At 40.9% G+C, this 25,845-nt stretch overlaps 1 protein-coding gene across 5 annotated transcripts in view; it reads right to left on the bottom strand.

The window, feature by feature from the left end:
• MBTPS1 (membrane bound transcription factor peptidase, site 1) overlaps positions 1-25,845 on the bottom strand; it is a 54,849-nt gene that overhangs the window by 12,812 nt on the left and 16,192 nt on the right. For 4 of the 5 annotated variants that reach the window (XM_063112011.1, XM_063112012.1, XM_063112010.1 and 1 more), the window contains 13 exons: positions 25,541-25,744; positions 23,487-23,597; positions 22,928-23,037; positions 21,490-21,606; positions 20,903-20,970; positions 16,820-16,922; positions 14,761-14,912; positions 11,970-12,131; positions 5,989-6,133; positions 3,121-3,309; positions 2,400-2,572; positions 843-958; positions 127-283 (listed from right to left, as the gene is read on the bottom strand). In XM_063112011.1, coding sequence (XP_062968081.1) covers positions 127-283; positions 843-958; positions 2,400-2,572; positions 3,121-3,309; positions 5,989-6,133; positions 11,970-12,131; positions 14,761-14,912; positions 16,820-16,922; positions 20,903-20,970; positions 21,490-21,606; positions 22,928-23,037; positions 23,487-23,597; positions 25,541-25,744 — 1,807 coding nt within the window. The remainder of the gene's footprint in view (positions 1-126; positions 284-842; positions 959-2,399; positions 2,573-3,120; positions 3,310-5,988; positions 6,134-11,969; positions 12,132-14,760; positions 14,913-16,819; positions 16,923-20,902; positions 20,971-21,489; positions 21,607-22,927; positions 23,038-23,486; positions 23,598-25,540; positions 25,745-25,845) is intronic. The other variant, XM_063112014.1, reaches the window with a different exon arrangement.

The raw sequence follows: 25,845 nt of genomic DNA, 5'->3' as shown, positions 1-25,845 counted from the left end.
TCTGAACGTCTCTCTCCTAACTGGAAAGACCACCAAAAGGCCAAATAGTCACTTAAGTATTTGCTGAGTAAAACGTAATTCCCGAAGAGTCACACATCTTATCCAAATACCAACTCATATCAGTACCTTGTGTTTTCATCATAAAACTTCACTTTTCTCATAACGGAAGTGTTGTACCAGTCACTGAAGACAATGAGCGAAAGACCATTGTCCACGTCCCTCCTCAACTTGGCAATCTCTTCAGGGAAATACTCCTCTTCGCTGTCCACCATTAGCAAAGTGCCTGACAGACAAAGTGCTTGGTTTGAGAACTGTCACCTATGAACCACAGGGTATCACGGTTTCAGAAACAGTATTTTACTGGGATCCATATCTCAAGTAACTGACTCCCAATAGTCTGCTTGGTGTAAGCCGGGACCACTTTAGAAGGAGTTTAAAATAAAGGATCAGGGCCCAACAACACACAGGGACTAACTAATTGTGGCCTTTTGTTTTCATCTGTGGTACCCAATATAAAGGTTTTTCACTTACTTGAGAAAGAGTAAAATACAGTGCTAGAGTCTCTTCTAATTAAAAACAACAACAAAAAAGAATTAAGATGTCTTGTCTCAAATCAGTCTGATAGTTGTGTATTTCAGCTGAATGTCACAACCATCACCAACAAGTAGGAATGTGCTCCTTCTGTTCCAGAGCCATGTCCCTGTCCTCCACTGGGACATGCAGACCATACACGTGCTCTCTTTATTGGCCTATCATCACAACTGTGATTCACTTCTCAGACATTTAACAAACATCCAACTTAAGCTGAAAGAATATCTGTCTGTCACATCACTGTTGCTTACCATACTGACTGGCATCAAAACATGTAAAGGGGGAGCCAAGGACTTCCACAAAGTAGCCCATGCTTCTCAAATGTTGGTACATGTCCCTGAAGTTTGTGTGGATGTGATCACCATTCCTGAAAAACAATAAGCGGTGACATTAAAATGATCAGTCTTTACTTGTTATAAAGGCCTATCTAGCTAGCCACAGGATTAAGTTTTGAAACCAGGCTGCCTCTGAAGGAACACAGCCTGATCACCAGCGGAGAAGGCCTGGAATGTCCAGTCCACTGACACAGTGGCCCTACCAGACCTGCATTCTCTGGGCTGGACATATAAAACTGGGTGACAAGAGGAAACCATGTGCATGGAAGGTGCACAAAAGAGATAAAATGACAAGAAAAAATGGCCAAAGAACATGTTTTTTAAAGTGCACTGAAGCATCACTTGAGCAGGGGCATTCGTGTAACAGCTAACACCATCTGTATCTGATAAATCAGCTTAGCACGTGGCCGTGGGAATACAGAGACACTGGAACAAGCCACCCAAGGCAAGCACACTAAGGCGACAACATACAGCTAACCGGATATCGTTGCCTTTCTGTCCCTCTCCCTCCCAAACACGCTCAATTTCCCACTGTACACCCTTCCCAAATGTCCCATGGAAGAACGCAGGGGCCACCCTCATGCCACCTCCTCCACAGCGCTGATTCGTGTGCTCCTCTGCAGACCTGCAGCCCTACCCGGGTCCATCAACTCCCAACACTTCTTGTCACCTGCCTCTGGTTTCAGTCTCTCCAATTTCCCTCACAGAGACATATGTTTTAAAAGGCAAATCTGACCCTGTAAGTATGCTGCTCGATAGTTTCAATGCCTCTCCTTCTCCCCATTTTCAGTGTCGAGTCTAAACTCCTTTACTTAACACGAAGGCAGAAATCACCTTGGCTCGTGGGCCAGGATTCAGCCCAGAGGCCCTGCAGGAAACAGGGCCCGGGAGATGGGTGTGTGAGGGGATAGGGAGGGAAACAGCGCCAGATCCTAGAGGTTTGTGGAGGTCACACCAGGAGGTGTGGCCACGTGAGGAAGTCTGAACAGGCAGCCACTGGAGAGTTTGTAGCAAATCATAATAGAATTAATGTTTTAAGGAGATTACCAGGGCTGCTACATCGGAAATAGAACTTAGGGGAGCAAGAATGACAGGGGTGAGACCCGTTAAGAGGCTACAGGTGCCATCCAGGCAAGAGATGGCGATGGCTGGGACTAGGGAGGGAGCAGAGAATGTCAGCCATGGGATGACTCAGGATACAGTGAAGGCAGGACCAACTGGCCTTGCTGATTGACTCAAAGGGAGAAGTAAGGGTAAGAGAGCAATTAAGGATAACTTCAAGGTTTTACTCACAATTATTTAATTATACTTGTGAGTTTCAAAGGAGCATAACAAGGACCTACAAAGTTTAGAGGTCACAGAAGTCCAGGCTCAAAAGGAAGCTGAGCAATGCCTTCTCCCCACAGGAGCAGGAGCAGTGGTGCCGAGTCCCACTGCGGAAGGGAAGAGCACCTGAGTTTAGTGGCTGCTTACCAGTCCAGAGGGTCATTCTTCATCCTTAAATTGTCCCTGGGGAAATAGCCAGGTGGATAGCGGAGATTGTGGTACTGATCCCAGAGAACTCTCTTGCTTCGAGGGGGAGTAGGAATTATCTTCACCTTAATCGGGAGCTTCACCGTGGAAGTCTGTTCTGCACCATTTTTTGACTTAAAGAAAATAGAAACTTGAAATGTCCCTCTGCCAAGAAAAAACTTCCAGGTTTTCAGGTTTAAAAAAACCATCTCTATTTACCAATTTAACTCAAATAATGTGAACACTAGAATTTCCAGTAACAACATGTGTGTGATGGAACATTCATGTACTACATTAATCCCTTTCACACTCTCAATAGTTAAGACTTAAAATTTAAGGCACTTTGTTCCTAAAAACTAGTGGAGCCACAGAGTATTAACCCTACATTTCCTTTTACAGAATACATATTTTTGGTGCACGCATTTTGAGCTGAAAATGTGGCACAGAACAGTCCTCTCTGCCGCTGTAAGGCAACAGACCAGAAAACACCACTGCCCATTTACTGGGCTGGCAGAAACTCCAGTTGCTCTGGAAGCCCTGGGACCATCAGTGTTTGCCTTCTAGGCTAATTCCATCTGTCTCGGGCCTTAAGCCAAGACCCCAGGCATTAAGCCTACCCTCTTCCTGGCTGGTGATGGTAAAAGGTCCAGAAAACCAAGCCACCTCCCTGGCACACCCTTACCTCCATCTCTGCCGGGGAAGCCACGGTAATCATTACATGACCCTGGGCAATGCCTTCCCAGGAAGCCGCTTTCTTGGTCACAGAAATGGAGATGGCCAGGTAGCCTGACCAAGGCCATAACACAGAAGAGTAAGAGAAAGCGACTTCAATGTTGTCTCCGTTCTGCGGTAAATAGGGCTGCCAATCAGGCTGTAGGAAAAAGAAATCAAGCAAAGGCTGACAAATGGTCTGAGAGAAAATAGATGGAAGCCAGTTAGACCTCAACTCCCAAGTTACTTACATCAATTTTAGAGAAATATTTCATTAAACAAGGAAAAATTAAATTTATACACAGAAACTAATTAACCTATAACCAAAGTAGTTATGGACTGTCTAGAATATATCCACTAGAAAACTCTAGAAACCACTATTTCTGACAGCCTCCAATTTTATGGAGGTTTTTTTTCTCTTAAAAACTGGGGGGTGGGAGGGGTGTACATGTCTTTGATGTGTGAACTTTGATGAAGAACTTTTATATGACTAGAGAACTTATATATATGAAAACTCTCAGATTTGAGGTTAGATCCCAATTAGTTGGTATGCTTAAAGAATCACATTAATTGAAAAAAATAAAATGACGTGGACACCAACTGTCCCCAAGCAAATTCTGAAGCTAGTGATGGGCAGCTGGAGGAAGGGCTGGCTTCGTTGTAAGGTGATACCCTTCCCGTCCCTCCCAGGTTTGAGGAAATCAAAAAGGGAAGTGTGAGACGAGACCACCTGGAAGAAAAATAAATGAGCTCTTATAACTAACCAATATTTCAAGTGAACCTAAATTACTCATTTCCCTCACAAGCCACACAGCAAGAACAAACTCCCAAAGTGAGTCAGCATATCAAAAAAAAATTCTGAAAAGAAAAATATCTGTAGGATACAGCTTCACAAACAATGAAGAAGGAAAGGAATTTTTAATGAATGTTCTTGGGACCACCAGCTGGCAATTGATAAAAAAGTTAATTTTTGTCCACCTTATACCATATCAAATTAACCAGATGTAAAATTAAATATTCAATAACCATATAAAGGAAAATTAGTAGAAAAATAAAATTGAGATTTTATATCTCTGGAGGGATGTTTCCAATAGAAGAAACCACAAAAGATGAAAATCCAACTCTATGAAAATGTAAAACTTGTAGAGAAGCAAATAAAATTTAAACCCACCAAAGTAGTAGTAGAGGGAAACAATAATAATAACCTGGGGGAACGTTTGTGCATAAAACACAGCAATGGTTAATTTTTCTATTACAGGAAGATCTGTTAGGATAGGGAAAATCCAAATTCCAACAGGAAAACAGGCCAAGGAAATGAAAAAGTAATTCACACAAGAGGAAACACAATTAGTAAACAAACCTGGAGATATCCACTTCCACAAATGAGGTGCCCATTGTACCCCCTCTAAAGGTAAAGTTAAAAGATGTGCCACCTAGAAAAGCCAAATGCCCATCAACAGATGAACAGATAAACAAAATGTGGCATATTCATACAATGAAATATTACTCAGCCATAAAAAGGAGTGAAGTAGTGATACATGCTACAACATGGATGAACCTTAAAAATATTGTGCTGAGTGAAAGAAGCCAGTCACAAAAGAACAAATGCTGTAGGATTCCATTTATATCAAATGTCTAAAACAGGCAAACCCACAGAGACAGAAAGCAGACTGGTAGTTTCTAGGGGACAGGGGAGGAGGGAATGGGGAATTACTGCTAATGGGTATGAGGTTTCTTTTTGGGATGATGGGAATATTTTGGAATGAGATGGCACAATGTTGTGGTTATACTAAAAACCACTGAATTGCACACTTAAAAAGAGTGAGTTTTATGGTATGTGAGTTGAATTATATCTCAATTTTTAAAGAACTCATGGAATAATTTTTAAAAAAAAAGATTAACCAATGCAGGCATGCTGGAGACATCTTCATCCTGAATACCGCCAGAAGCAACCTAAGCCAATATAACTCTCTTAGAAAGAAATTGGTGGTACATGTAAATGGCCATAAAAATGTTCACGCCCTTTGACGCAGGATTCCAATCCACAGAGTTTATGTTAAGGAAATAATTCAGAAGAAAACTATATACGCAAAGATAATCAGTGAAATGTTGATAGTTGAAAACAACCTAATTGTTCAAGCAAGGAAAAATAGTAAACAAATCATAATTTATGAATTATACATAATTTTAAACAACCATTAAATAGTACATGAGTGCTATGCATATATTTACATTTTTAATATTTACAATATAATGAGGACTGAAAAAAAAAAAGCTGAAGTTTTTGCCTATGGCACAAAGATAAAAAATATGTTTCAGATAAGGGCTGGAAAAGAATACTTATTTTAAAAATAATGGCTATCTATGTTTTGGGGCTGTAAGTAAGTTTTCTATTCTCTTTTCCTATCCTTTACTGTTGTGATAATGGCTACACAGTAAATATTTTTAAAATATATAAAAACTAAATTCAAAAGAAAGATCATACCTTCCAAACATGATGGCCCATTTGCGCTCATTAAGGAATAAAACAATTACAACTGGGCTTTCAATTATAGGAAGGAAACTGTATAGATGAATCAAATAAAATTAGTTGATTCAAGAGCCAAACTCAAGATGCTGAAGCCAAAAAGTAAAATTGATTTCATTAATTTATACCCTGACTTATTCTGTAAAGGACTCAGTGTATAACAAATCACTACTTCCAACAGTTCTAGGACCCTAGACAAGAAAAGAAAACCTTTCCTTTTTTATCTTCAGGAGAAATAACTTAAGGCTTAAAGGTCTGGGCCATGTCTAAGTTCACCACCAAGTCAGAGACCACATCAGAGAGAAATATCACCTTATCTACAATTCTTCCTGTGACTCCCATGCCATTGAGGATGGTGACATTAACAATTGTTGGCATTCCTCCATAGTAGATGGGCTGGGAGCAGTAGGGCCACATGTAGGGACACTCGGTCAGATCTATGTAGCTGGGGCTCAAACTGAAACAAAGAATACAGTGTTAGAGGAGACCACATTAGAAACTACAATGAAACAATACAGCTGGGTAGGAAAGAGCTGACACAGCAGACCTGAGCTTTAGAAAGACCTGCTTACAGGACTGCCCTTGGCTGGCATCTGGAAATTTGGCTTTGGAATGTTCCTGTGCTGGTAAGGCCACTGTGCTAGCCTGCTAGACTGTTTGTTCAAATAGTGTGATGTATGAGGAATGCCTCTTTCCTCCTATAAGTCTGGAGCTTTGGTAGTTATGGCTGGCAGAGAATTATTATGTGAACAATCCCAGTGGAAACACTGGACTCAAGTCTCAGGGGGCTTCCCTAGACAGAAACACACACACATCAATGCAGTTTGCTGCTGGGGAAAGGGGCCAGCTCTGTAAGCCCCTGCCTGGAAGATGGAAAGGAGATAGCTTAGGAAACCTAAGCCTGGATTTCTCCAGACTCCTTCTCCCTACCATGTCTTTTTCCCTTACATACCCTCTATGCTTCCTTGTTGTGCCACGTAATGAACTTCTCTGTGAGTACGACCACAGGCTATGTCCTCCCATGAATCCTTCTAGCAAAGAACTGAGCTTGGGACTGGTCCTGAGGACTCAGACATAATTGGTGCCAGAAGTGCCTAGCCATTTTGTTTGTTTCATGGTTTCCCCTTATCTGAAATGAATTTGTGTTGGGTTAACATCATTCCTAGCACAGCAAGGGTGAAAAGACAGGAAAGGAGGCAAGGGCTTCTGCAGACATGACCCAAGATGACCTCACTTGGAACGTTGGGTATACATGAGCCTTGCTTATCAAGCTGCACTGTGTTCAGCTAGCATGCAATCCGGCTTGATTGCTTCATCTTATTAAGAATCTCTAGCATATCTTAAACACCAACCAGAGGAAGAATATTTTACATTAGTTCATTATAACAAAGATTCATCTGGGGCAACTGAATTACAATATTAAAAACCAAACAGAGTATCTTTAGGATACTGTGCCTTTCAAGGGCAGTTATAATCAACATGTACCACAGTTAGTCATTTTAAATAGATACCACGTACTTTAAAAATCCTGAGCGGGTTAGCCATGAGGCTACCTTTGTATAAACCAGCAAAAGTACCTGTCTTACCTGAAACATGTTTGTAAACTTTGCTGGTACCTGTGCTCTATAAACAGTTTAACTCAACTAATATGAGTCGACTAACAAATCATTATTAGCAAATAGAATTCAACACCATATTAAGAAAATAATACACTACGACCAAGTGGGATTTATTTCGGGAATGTAAAGATTGGTTCAATATTAGAAAATTCATAAATATCATATGCCATATTAATAGGTCCATACTGTTCATACAAATCTTTATGGATGCTGAAAAAGCTTACAAAATTGAATGCACAGTCCTGATGAAAAACACTCAAGAAAACAGCAATTGATGGATAATCTCCTATTGTGATAAAATACATACACCTTAGTCATTTTAAAGCAAGCACCTTATTTACTGGGGAAACACAAGCAGCATTTCTACTGAGATGAGGAACACCATGAGGATGCTCACTATATCCATTGTTATGTGACACCATGCTAGAGATACCAGCAAATGCAACTAGATGGAAGAAAGCAATAAAGACTTAGGAACTGATAAGGAAGAGGTAAAACTATCTCTATTTCCATATGATAGGTTAGTATACCTGGAAAACCCTAAAAAATCAATAATAAGACTAAAACAATAATTCCTTTAGGTAGCACCATATAAAATTAACATATAGAAATAAAATCAACCAGTTAGAGGATATAATAGGAGAAAACCCTATCTACAATAGCAACAAAAAGATTAAATACTTAAACTTACCAAGAAATGTGTAAAACCTATAGGAAGACAACTGTAAAACCTCTTGGAAGACACAAAAGACTCGAACAAATGCAAGTACATCTTCTGCTCTTGAACAAAATAACTCAACAGTTTGAAAACATCACTTATAAGTTCATTTAAAATTTGATGTGATCCCAATAAGAATTCCAACAAGCTTTTTTTATGGAATTAGATAAATTGATATGAAAATTCATATAAGGGCTAGATGGTTAGCTTGTTGGTTAGACCAAGGTCAAGGATTCAGGTTCCCACACCAGCCAGGCGCCAAAAAGGAAAGGAAAAAAAATTTATATGAAGAAAACATTCAAGAATAGCCAAGAAAACACTACTTAAAAAACTACAAGGGGAACTAGCCCTACCAGATGCTAAAACATGCTATAAAGCCTTTATAATCAAAACATTATGGTGCTAGTACGTGGACAGACAGACCAGTGGAATGGAATAGAAAGCCCAGAAACACATCCAAATACATATAAAAATTTAGTACATGATAAAAATGGCTTCTCAAGTCACTGGGACAGAGATGGACTATTTAATAAATGGAGCTGTAACAAATGGGTGGCCACTTGGCAAAAGATGAAATTAGATCCACACCTCACACCATACACAAGAATAACCCCACGTGGATCTGGGAGTCTCAAGTAAATAAAAGAAAGCCCACAAGTATTAGAAGAGAACATGGATAAATTTCTTTCACCTCACTCGGTTCAGAGAAAGGCTTTCTAAGACTCAAAATCCAGAGGCGGCAACAGCAACAAAAGACTTAACAAATTTGACTATTTAAATAAATAAATAAATAACTGCATTGCAAAAAACACCTTACACAAAATCAGAAGACAAATGGCAAATGAGGAGAAAGATCTGAAACATATCAATGACGACAGGCTACTAACCCTGATACATAAAGAATTCAAAACTGAGGGACCAAAAACCTCATGAGAAATAGAAAAAAGAAATGAAGAGACAGTTCACAAGAAAGAAAGAAGAATGGCCCTTAAACACACAGTCTTCAAACTTATTCATTACTAGAGAAATGCAAATTAAAACAATAATTAGACAACGTTTCTCACCTATTAGACTGGCAAAGAAGTAACAAGTATGACAGAACATTCTTTCCATGAGCCTCTGGGGAAACCCGCACACTCATACACTGCTGGTGGAATGCAAACAGGCACAACCCTCTTGGACGGAAACACAGCAATACCTAACAAAGCTACCTATGTACTTAACTTTGATTCAGCAATGCCACTTCTAGGAACTCACCTTGAAGAAACACCTCCAACAAAACTAGAATACAGGGACAAGGTTATTCATTGCAACAGTTTATAATTACGAAACACTGGAAACAACTTAAACACCCATATGTAGATAAGTGGCTAAATACACATTGGTACATTCATACCACACAGCTGTAAAAGAGGAGGAAGAAAATAGCTATGCATGACATATAGTGATTTCCAGGATACTGTTACGTGAAAAAAGCAAAGTACAAAAGAATATCTACAGCAATGCTATCCTCCTATGTATCTGCTTATTTGTGCAAAAAGGAATTCCAGAAAGATTAACCAAAAACTAATGTGATTGTCACAAGGGGAGCATTGAAACAGGATGGAAAGAGTGGGGGAGTGGGAGCAGGTACACCTCCAGAAGCAGTTCTAACCTCAGAGCCAAGGCAACTTCTCACATGCTCAGAAAATGATGGGGACATGCTGAAAAGACACAGAAGCCAACTAGAAAGAGCTCCCAATAGCCAAATCAGGAACAATTTGAGCAACAAACTAATCATATTATGGATTATAATCAATCCATAGAGTAAATCAAATATCCACGTGTCCATACTGATATAAGTGACTGAATAAAGGACAGCTCTTCCTTCCAGCAGAATTCCAGTTAGTAAATGCAAAAGGAATGAGGGGAATAGAAAATCACCATATGTGAAACTCCTCAGGAGTAATCACTACAGGCAAGAACCACCAATAAATGCTAAAATTAGTGAATGAAAGTATGTTAAGAAACAGGATAATCCCAAAGCATACCCCCATAAGACACTTAGTTACAAAGGGAAAAACGGTAGCCGTATGGGGGAGAAACCTGGCAGATGACACCCAAGGCCCCATAGAGCCATGCTGCTCAGACTCCTGCTACAGGAGCACAGCCAGCTGACACCACCAGCTGCCACCCCGGCAGATGCCCCACCATGTCCGTGCCAAGGCCACATTTCCCCCCGGGCTGCTCTTGGCTAATGGCTAAGCAAAGAGGGGTCCTAGGGCAGGCCCATTTCCAAGGGACACAGGAATCCTCCAGTAGGAGACGTTGTTTTTGTTTTTTCAGACAATTGTGTGTTTTTTGTTCTTTATTCTATTGATATAGTTCATTACATTAATTGGTCATGGTATATAATTTTTTTCTTACAGAAACTATTGATTATAAAATTTGTGGGGTTACAGAGTTGAATATCAATACATGTATACAATGTGATGATCAGATCAGGGTAATTAGCATATTCATTATTATAAAACTTAATCATTTCTTTGTGATGAGAACATTCAATCTCCTCTCTTCTAGCCATTCGATACCATGCAGGTAATTATAGGTGCCTAGTTCAACTGTTCACTAATAGAACTTATTTTTCCTATCCAGCTCTTTTGTGTCCATTAATCAGCTTGTCACTATATCCCCTCCCCCACCTCTAGTAACCACAGTTCTGCTCTCTTAACATGAGACTTTGGTTCAAGGACTTCCCACCAGCCAAAACTTCTTTAGACCTGTGCTGTGGCACAGGTGCCTCCTCCCCATTCCTTCCTCTGTCCTCTCTTACCAGGTGTCAGATCAGCACTGCAATCCTCGGACTCTCTCTGCCTATTCCTGCTCCCTTCCCTTCATCCTTGATCCCCACTGACTCCCTTAGACATCTAATTCAATCTTGGCATTTGCTTCTTGGAAGACCCAGAACGACACACTCCCTTAATTTAATGGTAAAAATGAACACTACCAGTAATAAAATGAAGAAAAACTAAGGAACTACTTGTGATTAGAGAAGACTAAGGAGAAACAGCAACTAAATGCAATGTGCAATCCTGTACTGGAACCCAGACCAGAGAAGCACCTGAGTGGGACAACAGGTAGAATCTGAATTAAGTCTGTAGATCAGTCACCAGTGTTGTATTGATGTTAATTTCTAGGCTTTGAGGCTTGTACTGGTTATGTGAAATATTAACATTAGGGAGTGGTGGGTGAAGGACTTATGGGTTCTTATGCACTATTTGTGAAACTTTGTTGTAAATCTAAAATCATTTCAAAATAAAAGGTGAAAAAAATTGTCACCAAAAATACATAACTTCAAGCTAATCATGAGATAAACCCTCATCGAGAGACTGTCTACAAAATAAGTGACTAGCACTCTCTAAAGGAGTCATGGTCATAAAAGAACAATAAAAGAAAGATGAACTGTCAAAGGTCGGAGAAGACTGAAAAGACCACTAAACACAATGTGACGCCTAGATCCTGGACCAGACAAAGAGCACAAAGGGAAAAACTGGCAAAATGTAAATAGTCTGCAGGTTAATAATAGCACAGCATCAATGTTAACTTACTAGTTTTGATAATTGTATATGACCATCTAAGGTGCTGGCAGTGGCAGAAGATGGGCAAAAGATATATGAGAACTCTCTATATATGTCTGCAAAATTTCTGTAAATCTAAGATTATTTCAAAAGTTAAAATAAAAAAAAGGAAATTAACCATTTATATCAAAAATAACAGAACATCACTAAGTCAAAAGTAGTTACAAGTTCTGACAGCAGCACCCTAGCAGAAGCAGCAGCATAAAGTCACAGTGAGCATCCCAAGTGCTGTGCGATCAGTGACCACTTTTGTTTTGAAGTTAGTATTACACGCAGAGGGAAAACCCCCAGAGCCCAGGGAAGAGGAGAAAGGCTCATTCAGAAGGCCAACATACCAACCTTGCCTGTGGTTTGTAGCTGTTAAGGATCTGATAGGCTCTCAACAGATCAAGCTTGCCATGGCCTTGCTCAAACATGTTGACACCAGGAAGCCTCCGAGCTGATGCAATCAGGGCCTGCTTCATACTGGCAGGATTTACCAGCTCACGTTTCTGGACTGTGCTGGGGGGAAAATCAATATTTGTTCATTTTCCCTCAGTAAAACAATGAAAATCAGACAATCCCTAATATCTGGCCTCCCATCTTGTTTTACATCTAACAAGAGCTTCTTTGGTAGAGCCCATGCAAGAGGAGAACAAGCACAAACTCATTTCTGTACTTGCCTCGGGACTGACCACTTAGTAACCTTCCACATGGCTTTTCTGAAGAGTGACCTATAGGCTAGTGCCTGTTTATGCTAAATTATCAGTAACACCTATTTTTCCAATAATTTGACTAAATCAACCACAGAGGATTCAGGGGGGAAGAATCTGTAAGAGGTTCTGGCTCCTCAGGGGAGGGGAAGGCTGCTGGACCAAAGGGAGAAGACAACCTGGAACATAACCTGGCTGAGGGGAGACAAGGAACACAGAGGGATCCTGGAGAGGGCAACCAATGCAAGACAGGCAGGAGGCTTGGAGCTTGCATGAAGATCACAGCCTCCAAAGTGAAACCTCACATTTTTGTTTCCAGATCTGGAGGCCTGTGTGGAATGAAATGCTCTGATGGATAACACCTTGTAGAACACTGCAGACTTAAGGCCTCCTTTAGAGTTTCATCGTCAGAATGCATCTCAACCATCTTTAACACACAGCTCTACCTGGCTAGGAATTTAGGTAACACTAGCATTAAAACATTCATTTTTGTATATCTACTCATATGTATTATAAATACAAGAAAATTTTAATCCCCAACTTAGGGGGTGAGGAGGATCAGTTAGCATAAAAGAAGAACTTACTCTCCTAACCTCCTAAATATTTTTGTATGATGGTGGTTGGTCTCAGAGTCTAGGCAGGTTTTCTAAATCTGACATAAGGAGAAGTAAGAGGAGACAAAGCAGATTAACTCTTAATGACAGAAGAACAGCTAAAAGCTATAGGTCGTCAATCTTCCTGCCTATAAAGCAAAATCAAAGGTTAGGTTCCACTTCCACAGGAAGCTCAAGTCCTCCCTCATTGCTCAGCATCTATTATGAGCTACTGTCAGCCCACAAAAGTACTTCTGAACGATCATGATGGCATTTTTATCCGCTGCAGGGAGATGAGGAAAGCCAGAGGTTTCCTTGCTGAGGAAAATACCTGTACTTAGAGATGCCGCTGGAAATGGAAAACCACCTCGTCTCCCTACTCATTTAACAGTAGAGAGGTTTGATGAGCTCAACAGTGAAGCCAGAACCCACATTTCCCGCTAACAATCATAGCAAGTGGGGGAAATAAACCAGTACGTATTTTCTGTTTCCAACAAGACTGGAAACAGGAGTGCTGGCTGAATTCTCTCCACCTGGACAATACAAATACATGTAAAACAGAAAATCCCACAATCTACCTTTCCTTTCCTCTTTTTTTTTTTACTTTGTGTAACACGGGAGAGGGGAAAACAGCTGGAAGAGAATGACAATGTTTCTAGAAAGCATATGATTATTCTACAGACTACTCTGGCCAATGTCAACATTCTCAAGAATCTGGCTCTGAACTATAAGGGCAAAATGGGAAAAAGAGGAAAGAGGTAGATATCTACTTTTATCCAGGGTTACTAATACAATAATCTCTGGCATTAGAAGTTACAATCGATATTCAATTTACTTTCTTCCAAAGAGAATTTTAAATATAAAAATATTTACAATCATTTGCTTATTTTAATTAAATTTTAAAATTAGCATAGAATGTAACAACTTCCAACACACAGAGTTTTATGTGTTATCACAACATAAAAGCTCAACTAAAACCTCATCTAAATAGAAAAAGTAAGATTTGTTTTGGGGGAAAATACACTGACAAAATAAATGCTAGCTACAGAAAAAACATTTATAACCTTGAGAATAAGCAACATGGCCCATCCAAATGAAAGTCAGAGCACGTGAGCTTCAATTCTGGTCTACTATCTTTGAGAACTTTATTCCAGTTTCACCATCTGCAAAATTAAGAGCCAGTCACTAAGTTCCATTCCAACTGTATGTGAGATTCAACAAGACCAGGAGAATAAATGACATACAGAAACTTGTCTCTCATAAAGGAGAGGTGACTGTCAGACTCTGACTGGTTTGACATCTCCTTAGCTAATAGAGTATATTAAAAGGTGAATTCCTGTCACAAAAACAAAAAAAATGGGTAACTCCATGAGATCATTTTTTACTAGCTATATGTATCCTATAACATCATGTTGTACACCTTAAATATAAACAAAATAAGTTATTAAAAAAAAAAAAAAAAAAGGTGAATCCCCAAGGAAGTGAGGATATGGCAGGGCAATATTTTAGCCTGATCTATATACTTGTTTGGATATAAAAAGCACAGTTCTAGCACAGAAACAGGATATTTAAAAAACAGAACACAAACATAAAGAGAGTAACAGACATCTTGCCCTTGTATGGTGCTTTATGGTTTAGTTTACAAAGTGTGCTCACATACCTGTCATCTAACTACAAAAGAAGGGACTCCTACCTCTTTTGTAGAGATGAAGGGACAGACAAAGTAAGGTCACAACATGCTTGAACCTAGGCAGGCACAGAGCAAGACCCCACTCCTACTCTGCTGGCACAAGCACTCCCCCGTCCCCATGTGGGAGCTGCCAGTCTCTGCTGAGCAACACTCACCTCACTAACAAGGTGACAGCACCTGCAACCACTGGAGAGGCGACACTGGTCCCCGAGAGGGCCCGGCAACCCCCTTTCACACCGGAGCCCCGCACTCCAGCACCATAGGTGACAATATCAGGCTTTACACGACCGTAGCCTCCTGGTAGTTCCTACGAATAAAGTAGCTCAGTTTCTACATCACAGACATTGGCACACAGCTATACATAGTTATGAGTGAATCCAACCCAAATGGAAATATGTTATTTAAATGTAGTACAACCTTAGTAACGTACTGGTTTTAGTCTGAAATTCAATGCCACACAGCTTAGATGATAATGTAGAAAATAAAACTACTTTTTGTATGTTTTATGATAACCAGTACAATAGCAAGGCCATAAAGCAATTAAAAAATATTTTAATTTTGCCAATATGCAAGATTTGAAACTGGACACTGATTTATCACTAAGACTAGAAACTGGACACTGCTTTATCACTAGGTAAATTAAAAATTAGAAATATGACTAGGAAATTAAAATTAACAATTAGAAAAAGAAATATGTTTCTTTCCAAGGAAAAAAGTACATGGTACGACTGAATGTTTCAAGCTGTTGTCAGAGGGAAACTAAGATACCATTTACAATGATCAGGATAAGTGTACAACTAACTAGGGACAAGATTTTAACCAAGTACCTCCCTTAAGCTTCCTGAAAATCAGGGCAAAATGAGAAGTGCACCAGGATCTTATATTCTGTTGGAAAAAAGTACACCAGTTGGAAGAGGAAAAGCCCTTCTTGACAAATGAATACAGAAGGAGTGTGGATCCATGTATGTGAAAGTCTGAGTGAAGATATCTCCAACTATAGCGCTGTAGATGACTGAGGGACATTTCTCAGAATGCCATTACAGAACGAGCCCTTGATAAAGGCCAAGGACATGACATCACCTTACAGTTCAGTGAAAGCATTTACACAGGAAGCTAGATGCCTTTTTTCCCAGTATCTGACAGCACAGACTGTGCTGAGGGAGCACAGATGAGTGGACACAGAGCAGAGCCCTGGGACTTTTGCACAGAGTGGGGTGCACCAGCCCGTGGCATGCACCAGCCCGTGGTGTGAAGTCAGTGGGTCAACCCAGGAGGAAGCATCTGAGGGCATGAGGCAGGAACTCTGGGAGGGCTGACTGAAGGGGGCGCTGAGGAGCCGACACTGTCACAGTACTGAGGCTCAAGCAGAAGGCTATCCCCTAAAGTGCTGAAGATGTGGACAAGGCCCACAGTGTTCCCAAGAAGTTGTGAATCATCCCAGGGACTTTCCTAAGACCTCTAAGTTCAGCACACCTGAAGTTACAGCACGAACGGATGCTCTGAACCTGCAGAATGCTAGGGGCAGGGGCTCCCGTTCAGCCACCTCCAGGGTAAAAGCACTTGAGTGCTGCTGCAAGGGAGCACTAATTTTGAATCGAACTTTGTTTTGATGGGTAAGGACAGGTGAATTAGCTGCATAAACAAACCCCAAACAGCTGAATTATTAACTTGTTGGAGTTATTTTGATTTTGTCCAGCTAAACACAATTATTTTCTGTGTTAGAGAGCTGATATTAAACTGTTCTCACTGGTTTCTCCTACGACTTTTTTTCCCCCTCAGCAACTGGCTCAGGTGGAGATCTGAACCCTTGACCCTGGTGTTATAACACTGCACTCTAACCAACTGAGCTAACCAGGTAGCCCTCTCCTACTTCTTAAGGCCAAAAAAAATCATCTCACCTAGCACTGCTTATCTTCCTACTAGTTTGGACAAGTGAGCATGAATCCAATTCACCTAAAAAGAGAGTTGACTCAGAAATAAGTTAAAAAGAAGGGGAACTAGGAAACACCACTCAGAACCAGCCCATGCCCTTTGCAGTGGCTCTGGATTTGCCACAGTGAAGTGGCAGATGCTGAAGAGGCCAGATCTCCCAACCTCATGGCTGTGCAAGCACCACAGACCTAGCTGTTCGATCCCTGAATGGGAGGGTCAGCCTACCTTACCAGCTGCTTTTCCAAACCCTTAGCCACATTAGACTAATAAAGAAAAGCATACCCAGGTAGTCATTCCCCTTGAAGAAAAGCGGGCGATGTTATCTTCAAAGTCAATGCCACCTACTCCAATCACATCCATTTGATCAGCAGGGTTATTCAGAGTGCTAAATTGAGAAGCAAAAAACAAAGGAAGAGAAATAATTCAAAATGAATAACTCACATAACGGCAAATACTCCCAGAAAAACCTAAGACTTTATTAGGTTCTTCTGTGACAAGACCTGAGCAGCTTGGCAGATTGCTGCTCCTCACAGCTGTCCTGTGAAATGCCATGTTCCCTGCCACCTTTGTGCTATGCTCACATTATGTCCTTTCACCGGAACGCCCTTTCTTTGCCTCCTCTCTGTCAGCTTATCCTACTTGGGCCCAGCTCAAGACTCACTTTCCCCCTCACTGCTCCAGGCTTTAGATTCCCCCTTGCCTTGAGCTTCACAAGACTTAACACGGTCACACTTCATCACCTAATCACACATTCTCACATCACTTTTGAATTGTTCCATGTGTACTCTTTTTGCCTCCCCAACCAGATCAGACATTCCTCTGGTAAGAAACCATATCCACACTTTGCACCCACCATGGTCAGGAAGCTATACACTTCACTGACCTTCTGCAGTGTGCTGCACCTTCCTCATAAGGAAGTGTGGAAATGACTACCTGTACTCTGCAATCTCGGGCTCCTGAGAGGAAAGACAAGGACATAAGAGAAAAAAAAAATCACAACTCTCTCCAGTACCTCAGGTGCACTACACATGCAAAGACACTTTATTAAAAAGAATGACAAAAACATTTAAACTGTAAAGTCAAGATGAAACTGAACTGTTTGAAAGTATGAAAGTTATAAAATTGCCTTTCTAAACTTTGTCTGTCACAGCTTCACCACCAAAAAAATGAACTCTTTGACAATTCAATAACTACAACTGATTCCAAGTGGCTTAAGAGATTAATTACTAGCAATTAATTAGAGCACAGGTTTTTAATCAAGGATTTAAAGCCACAGCAAGCCAACACTGGCACTCACTGCCTTCTTAGCTCACTGGCCACCAATGTGCTACCAGGTGGTAATTCAGAGGAATCGATGATTTTCCATTGGCTGACGCTAGAAGTATACAAATCTCCATCAATTCAAGGAACAGAGGTTAGTACAGAAGTCAATAATAAAACCACCCCACTGAATTTGATAGAAAAATGCCACCTTCCTACTCTCCCTCTACCTCTCAATCCCTGTAATACTTTAAACCCTTAAAAAAATAAGGGAAGGCATGAAGAGGGATAGGCCCAGGAATAAGGAAATCATTGTTGGTATGGAAAAGGGGGAAGGTGCAGCTGCAGACTTGCTGGCACCACAAAGTCTAAGTCAAGGCAGCAGGACCCAGAGAGAAAGATCACAGCAAGGGGTACCGGGAGCTGCCTGTCTCACTTCCAGAGGTGCTGACATGTCTGTCCTCTGACCAGCACTGGGAGCAGTCCTACTGGATGCCCACGTGGTAAAACCATAACGGCCACAAGCTGGGCTGCAGTGATCACATGCCATTTCCTGTCACTACAAGCAGGGTATAGCTGGCAGATGCCTAGGTCTGTGTGAGGCACCATGAGCATACAAACAAGTTGCAGAAAGGGGCCTTCTTCTCAAGGTTTTTCTCCTCTAAAACAAACTGAGAATCCTGATCTGAAAACTCCAAGTCCAAAAGGCCCCAAAATTCAAAGCTTTTTGAGCAACAACATGATGCTCAAAGGAGCATTTCTGATTTCGGACTAGGGATGCTCAACCAGTTAAGTATTTGCAACTACTCCAAAATCCAAAAAAATCTAAAATCTGAAACACTTCTGGTCCCAAGCATTTCAGATGAGGAATCCTCAACCTACACAATATAAATTCACAACTGTTTGACTAGAAGCTATAAGTGCAACTGCCCACAAGAGCCACAGGGTTTCAGAAGGGCCGCTAGTATGTGACAAAGTCAGAATAGCAGGTGGAAGAGCTGGTAATCCAGACAAGTGTGAACAGGGATCAGCAGCAGGGACAGGTAGAGGGGAACCTGAAATAAACATGGTGTCTACTGGAGACACAAGGAGGAGACCAGATTTGAGGAAAACTTGCAAGAGGTAGTGGAAAATGGAGGTGAGCCAACAGACTCCAGCTACAGTTGGCAAACTAAGGCCTACAGCCAAATGAGGCCCACCACCTGCTTTTATAAACACCATTCTCCTGGAACACAGCCCTGCTCATTCATTTACATGTTGCTTAGGGCTGCTTTCACACTACAATGGCAGACTTAAGTAGTTGTGACAGAGACCATATGGCCCACAAAGCCTAAAATATTTACTATCTGACCCTTTACAGAAAAAGTTTGCAATTCTGGGCTAGAATGTTGAGAACTTTGAAAACCAAGAAGAAAAATTTGGAATTGATCTATCAGGCAATAATGATCCACTACAGATTCTTGACTAGAAAACTGCTAAAACATATTTTAACAGTAGATATACAGGAAAAAAGGAAGGAAAAAGAGTGGCTCCCACTCACCGGAGCATCATTATTCATGAAGCCTTCCCTTTGTTGTCCAATTTCATCCACAACCACCACACAAGCAGATCTCATGCCCCCAGGTGACAGGTAAGGAGGCTGTGCCTCAGAAAAGTAAAGGTCCCTCAGCCTGTTAGTGGCAGGTCCCACCTACCCATGCTGGAAGAGCTGGGGTGGGAAAGGGACGAAAGGTAGGACAATGGGCTAGGAAACAATATGGGTGATTCTGAACTGGTGAGTGCCGGCCTTGAACGGGGACATCAAAAATGGGAAAAGTGGCAAACAGGAGAAACATTTGAAAGAGAAAATAAGAAAACCTGACGAGATTACTTAATAATGGTGTTTTTCATGGCAGAGCTATAGCTAAGATACACTCAAGCAATTTACATGTATGAATCACAAGATACATTACTGATGCCACAACAAAATCCAGAACCTTGGACCTCTTACAAGTGGACAGGATCATTTATTGAACTGGTAGGCTGGAACCACATGACTGTCAATACTTATGTTTTCTTACCTATATAAACATGAACTTCACATAGCTTAGCCTCATACTTACACCCTGGATGTTTTGTGTAAGGGCAGCTGATCATGAAGACAACTTGCTTTCCTTCAGCAGGTACTCTTAGCATGTCCCAGAAAGATGCAGTGAGTAAGTGCGCATCATAATACACATTCACCTGGTGTGTGCCACACACAGACACACATGGGAGTGTGTGCAGATGTCAGTCTCTCCCTCCACTATACCATAGCATGTCGAGCACACACTCTGTAATCTCCTCTTTCTGGGTGGTTACCTCAAGCCCTCTGTAACAATACAGTTGCATATATCCTGGGTACTCAATAAAGGAGATTGACAAACACCCTACTACAGAAGCATTTCAACACAAGAATTATTTATACACATTATCTACAAAATAAAAATCAGAGCTGCAGGTAAAAAGAAAATTGAGATCTCTAACCAGTTTATCAGCTGTGATTCAAGGATGAATGTTTTGCGTCTCATGCTGCTTTAACTTGCCACTGCACCCAGTACAAAAGCACATTCCTGTGACACTGTCCCTTTCCACTTCCCTCCTATCTAACTCTCGTCAACTCCCAAAGCACCACCTGGGTCTCTTTTAGGCCCCAGCAACTTCCCCCTCGCACTAGTTTGGCTGTGTGTGCACCTGATCTTTCCTAGAGAGGGAGGTGTCTCATCTATCACTATTTACAGCAGAGTTTTTAAAAAATTAAACAGAAAAAAGATTGGAGGCTGGTTGGTTAGCTCAGCTAGTTAGAACATGGTGTTGTAACACCAGTCAAGGGTTCAGACCCCCATACCAGCCAGCCACCAAAAAGAAAGAAGATTGGCCTTGAGTTGAAATTGCTCAAGTGAGTGATGAGTGCTTGGGGTTCATTACACATTCTATTTTTTGTACGTTGAAAATGTCCATAATACAAAGTTTTAGACAGATATAAACAGGTATACATAGATAGCTACAAAAACAGAAAGACAAGAATTTTCCAGTTATTTCATGGGAAAAAACATCTCTAAGGTCACCAGTGCTGGGGTTACTTACCCATAAAGAGGTCCATCGTTGCCAATAGCAGAAACCATGATTACGTTGTTAGCTGTTAATTCCCACACCTACAAAATTTATTTTGTAAGCATTTATTTAATGAAAGTATACCACTTTTAAATAATCAATATATAATTGTCAAAAAATAAAAAAATAAAAATAACCCACAATGACTAAAAATAGTCCTAAAAAAGAAAGGAAGCCCTCTCAAAACGTAGCACTAGACTACTACAGAGGTGGCTATGTCTGTAACTAGTAAGCTGAGAGTGATGACAACATTGGACCAGGCTGTGCAGAGAGCAGACAATGGCTTTCCAGTTGTCTTCATGAAAACTTGGGGCTGTGCATTTAGGGAAGAATAAATCAACAAAGCACCAGGTGCTCCTTATAAATTCCTGTTTCTAAGGTCTCTAACCCACTGGACTTATGACATGCAAGTCACTGAAGTTCACTTCATTAACCATCTGTCCTCACAAAGCTGTCATCACTTGGGTGAAAAGCCACCAACACACTAGAAATGACAAAAAGTTTGGTTGTGAGCAGGAGCCGTCTTCTAAACATAATGTCCCTCTGCAGCGTCAACCAACCTTGTCAACAAAGGGATGATCCATGAAGTCGGGACCACCAATGCTGAGGTTTAACACATCGATCTTCTTTAAGATGGCATAGTTGAAGGCGTCCAAAAACCAAGATGTGTAAGATACCTAGTTTAATTTTAAAACAGTCCTTTTAGTGTGTCAGTAAAAGTATGAGTGCTACAACAGCTTTTATTCCTAAGGATAAAGTAAGTACAGACTCTTAAAAGCATGAAGTATTTCTCTTAATATTTTTTGATTCACTTAAAATCGGAAGTAAACCCCAATTACAAATAATGTTCTGGATGTTAAATACTACACTCAGAAATTCAATGTCCTTGGAGCTGGACCAAAAGAGGAAGAAGCTGTGTTCTGCAGGGAACCCATCTCTCTAGGTGTAATGTACAGCTCTTTCTTTAAGAGTATGCCTTCCTAGACAAAACCCCAAACTTCTAACTGCCTCTCTTATAAAAGAATTTATCCTAAGACACTTCTATTAAGCGTTTCTAAATAGTTTAATGTACTTGTCTAATATTCATTCCTAAATATACTGAAGGTTAAATGGTAGCAATAACAGTGATTTCATAATATTGTTTCTCTGATGTTCAATTTCTCCTACTTTCCTTATAGAAGTTAAATTTTTATTTTTAAATACAAAATTAAGTTTACAGTGGGAAGAGAAGCAGTGTAATGACTGAGAATTATGTTTTTAGAAGCCTTTTAAAAGCAAAACTACATATTTATTTTTGTTATATGCAAAAGAAATTCTAGGAGGAGGTAAAAGAAATGAAAAACAATATCACATGGGAGACATGAAGAAATGAGGTAAGAACCTGCTGGATAGGGAGACTTATTACTATGTTGCTTATTGACATTTCTGAGCTATGTATTACCTATTCAAAAAACAAATTTAAAAAATAAACGAACAAATACTAGGACTTGCCCCACCTTTTTATAAATAATTTCCAAATCAAGAGTGATGGAACAAAGCTTGTCAGTTGACATTACCCAGCAATATGCTAGGTGCTGGGTTACACAGGTTAGTCAGGCAGCTCCCACCCTCAAGGTGGCAGGATTCCAATCAGGGAGACAAATACATACACATGCAATTATCCTATCATGTAGACATAGCGCATGGTAGCATAGAGGCCTCGGGCAAGCCTGAAGGTGAGGACGAAACAGGGGAAATCAAGGAGTTACTGTATGCAGTAGCCTCACAGCAGAGTCTCCAGGGTCCAAGTTAGGCTGACAAAGGGGGTGGAGGGAGAAGGGCAAAGCCACACAGAGGCAGAAGGGACAGTGGAGACAGCGAGGCACACGTTGGGTGCTGGAAGTAGCTCAGTATCATGATGTGTTCTGCTTTTAAATGGATGTGTATATTTCAGTGCTTTTACTTTTCACATTTCAGTATCAATTCCTTAAAACTTTCAGGAGTACTCTAAACACCTACCTGATTATTGGTAAAGACCCTGAAAATATGAAGTTCTGCATCTGGAGCAAATCCTTGGCATTCCCTCATACTGGCTATCACACCTGCCACGAATGTGCCATGGCCCAACCCTGTTGCCCACAAGGAAAAAAAAAAATCCCATAAAACACAGTTGATAATGTATGTCACAGTCCAACATTTCAAACCATCAGCTCCACAGGGACTTCATTCTGAGTCCTGGATGGAGTCTCTGCTGCAGCTCTACCATCTTTCATTCAGAATTCATCCAGCAGAAGCACCACCTCAAGGTCTAGCCATATTATCCTCCCAACAGGGAGTCGTTCTTCCACCAGGCATCCCCCAACCCTCCTCAAATTTTCAGCACCCCCTGAAATAGTCAGAAAAGTTTTTGCCCATAACAAAAGACAAAATAAGCACTTGGGTTTATCTGAGTAACTGCTGGACACGGACTGTGGAACCATTAGCACATGGTACACTCTCAACCCATCACACACAGAGGATGGGAGTGCTGTCCTAAGTCTGTAAATGACCATCTTCTCACCACCACGCTGAGACCCACCATCATCCAGCGTTCGCTCATTGGTCCAGTTGGTTCTCTCCTTCACATTTTTGAAATGCGGATGCTTCTCGCTCAGCCCAGTGTCAAAAACAGCAACTCTTACGTTAGCACCTTATTCCAAAATGATAGAAAGCACAGTCATATTTGAAGAAATCTTTCTGGATTTTGTCTATAAAATACAGTCCTTCCTGAGACCTGCAGAAAATGACGTTATGGAAAGCCAGAGTGCCACAAGTTAGGTTGATGCTCCAGGGTCAATTGGCTGAGCCAAGACTAAGAAAAGAGGAGAATGAAGGAAATACCATCATCTGCTGCTGAACAAGATTTGAAGAGAAACAGAAAATCTCTCTGGACCCCATCCCCCCAACTGTACCCCTGGCTCAGGAACGAAACCATCCCTTCCCCACTCCTAGAGGGCCCCTTAAGGCTGCAGGTCACCAAATATGACTGATTTTCCCCTTTTGATAATTTATTCCAGATCTCCACTCCCCATCTCCTTAGAGGCCCTTCAAAGCACCCACAAAGCACAAACCTAAGGAACAGGGCTTGGCAAACAGGGGAAGGGGAAACTATTCCTATTCCTGACAAGGACAGCAATTTACTTAATGCTGCTTATTAATAACAATAAACTCTGTGGAGAGGAACTGTAAACAACATGCAGAGTTAATCACATTTTAAGGAAAATCAATACAGTATGCACTTTTTTATAATAAGTTTATTTCAGATACTGGCCAAAGGCCATCTGCACTGATGTGAAATGCGATTGGCCTATCAGATCAAAAAATTCTACAAAACATCTAAAAAAAAGTACCAGATACAGCTTGCCCTTCACACTTGCAAGTTTCCACCAACCACAGGTTCCCCCAACCACATATTTTCAATACAATATTCTCGAGATGCAGAACCTGGTGGTAAGGAGGGCCAACTTTCCGTATCCACAGGTTCTGCAGGGCTGATTGTGGGAATTCAAGGATTTTGGTATCCCTTGGGGGTCCTGAAAACAATCTGGTGTGGATTCTGAGGGCTGACTGTACTTATATGATTTAACAGCTAACCAATGTAATGAAGGTAATATCTTTCTCCTGTTTACACATCAATACTACGTTAGATAATTAATTATACTGACATAATTATCAAACTTATTGCTATTTTTTTTAAAACACACATAAAGTCTGAAACTATGGGATTTTAGGGGAATGAAAAATGCTTTTCTGATGATTAGGGAATTTGATTTTTGAAGGAGTTCTTACTCTCAAATGATAAAACCAGGAGACATTTTAATAAAATGTAAGTCCACTAGGTATTAAAAGTTTAAATACCTCAGTCATTTTGAAGGGCAGGGGGCTAAGAAAGTCAAAGGAGAGGTAAGGGTCTCTAAGTCAAGAAAATTTGGATAAATACACCAAACAAACTGTGACATCCTGGGGGCAAGAGAAACTGGCCCCCAGGATGTCAAAAGTAAGGGTAAAAATCTTCACAGTAGTTAAAATAAGAATGCCATGATGAATCAGTAAGGAAAAAAAAATCTTATTGGTTGTTGAGCTTTATTTCATAGGATATGGTCATTAATATCGTTTCCTGTTCTGAAACAAAAGATCAGCAAGCGTGATAGTTACTTAGTCATTCTGCATAAGGAGCACCAAACAAGTGATAAACTGATTTTCATGAAATTGCCCAAATCAAGGTGACTATCTCTGAATTTGATCTCTTTCCCTAAGAAGCAATAGAACTTTGCAGAACTGCCAGCCAGCTGAGTCTGTAAGCAGTGCTGTATTTGTTCGTGTATGTGTAAACAGGAGAGAAATGCTCCACATTCTACCCCTTCTAACCTCAAAAATGGTAACAAAAGACACAAATGGTGAGAATTAGAAAAGCCACAAAAAATAGATGCCTAGAATAACAGGAGTCAAAGACATGGGGGAGTTGACTATGTCCAGCTCAACAAATAGTAAGAAGAAAAGACACGTCAGACCGCGTGGCTTTAGCACCAGGCACTCCAGAAGAGACTCCCTGGACACCAGACCTGTGCTGCTTCCCTGGTTAACAGCACACACCTGTATATCCCATCTGCCAAAGCACATCTGCCTGTAGTGTCTGGGCAACCTGGCGTGGAATGGCTCTCAGCAACCGTCTACTCGAATGTCTTCCTGTAGCATGCCAGAAGCCAGAGCCCAGGGAGAGACTGGCTCTTCGCAGGGGACGTGATGATTGCCACTTCTGACTCCATCGGGTTTCATTACAGGGCACTATGGGGTCAGCTGCCAAGAAAGAGAAAGATCAGAACAGAAGAGGAAAAACACTTGAACTACACTATACCTGTCAGGCAAAACAATCATTCTGAACACAGCAATAATTGCGT

Source organism: Cynocephalus volans, chromosome 10 (assembly GCF_027409185.1).
Source record: "Cynocephalus volans isolate mCynVol1 chromosome 10, mCynVol1.pri, whole genome shotgun sequence".
Taxonomy (NCBI): Eukaryota; Metazoa; Chordata; class Mammalia; order Dermoptera; family Cynocephalidae; genus Cynocephalus; species Cynocephalus volans.
The sequence above is the reverse complement of the archived record's forward strand: the minus strand, read 5'-3'. Positions and strand labels throughout refer to the sequence as shown.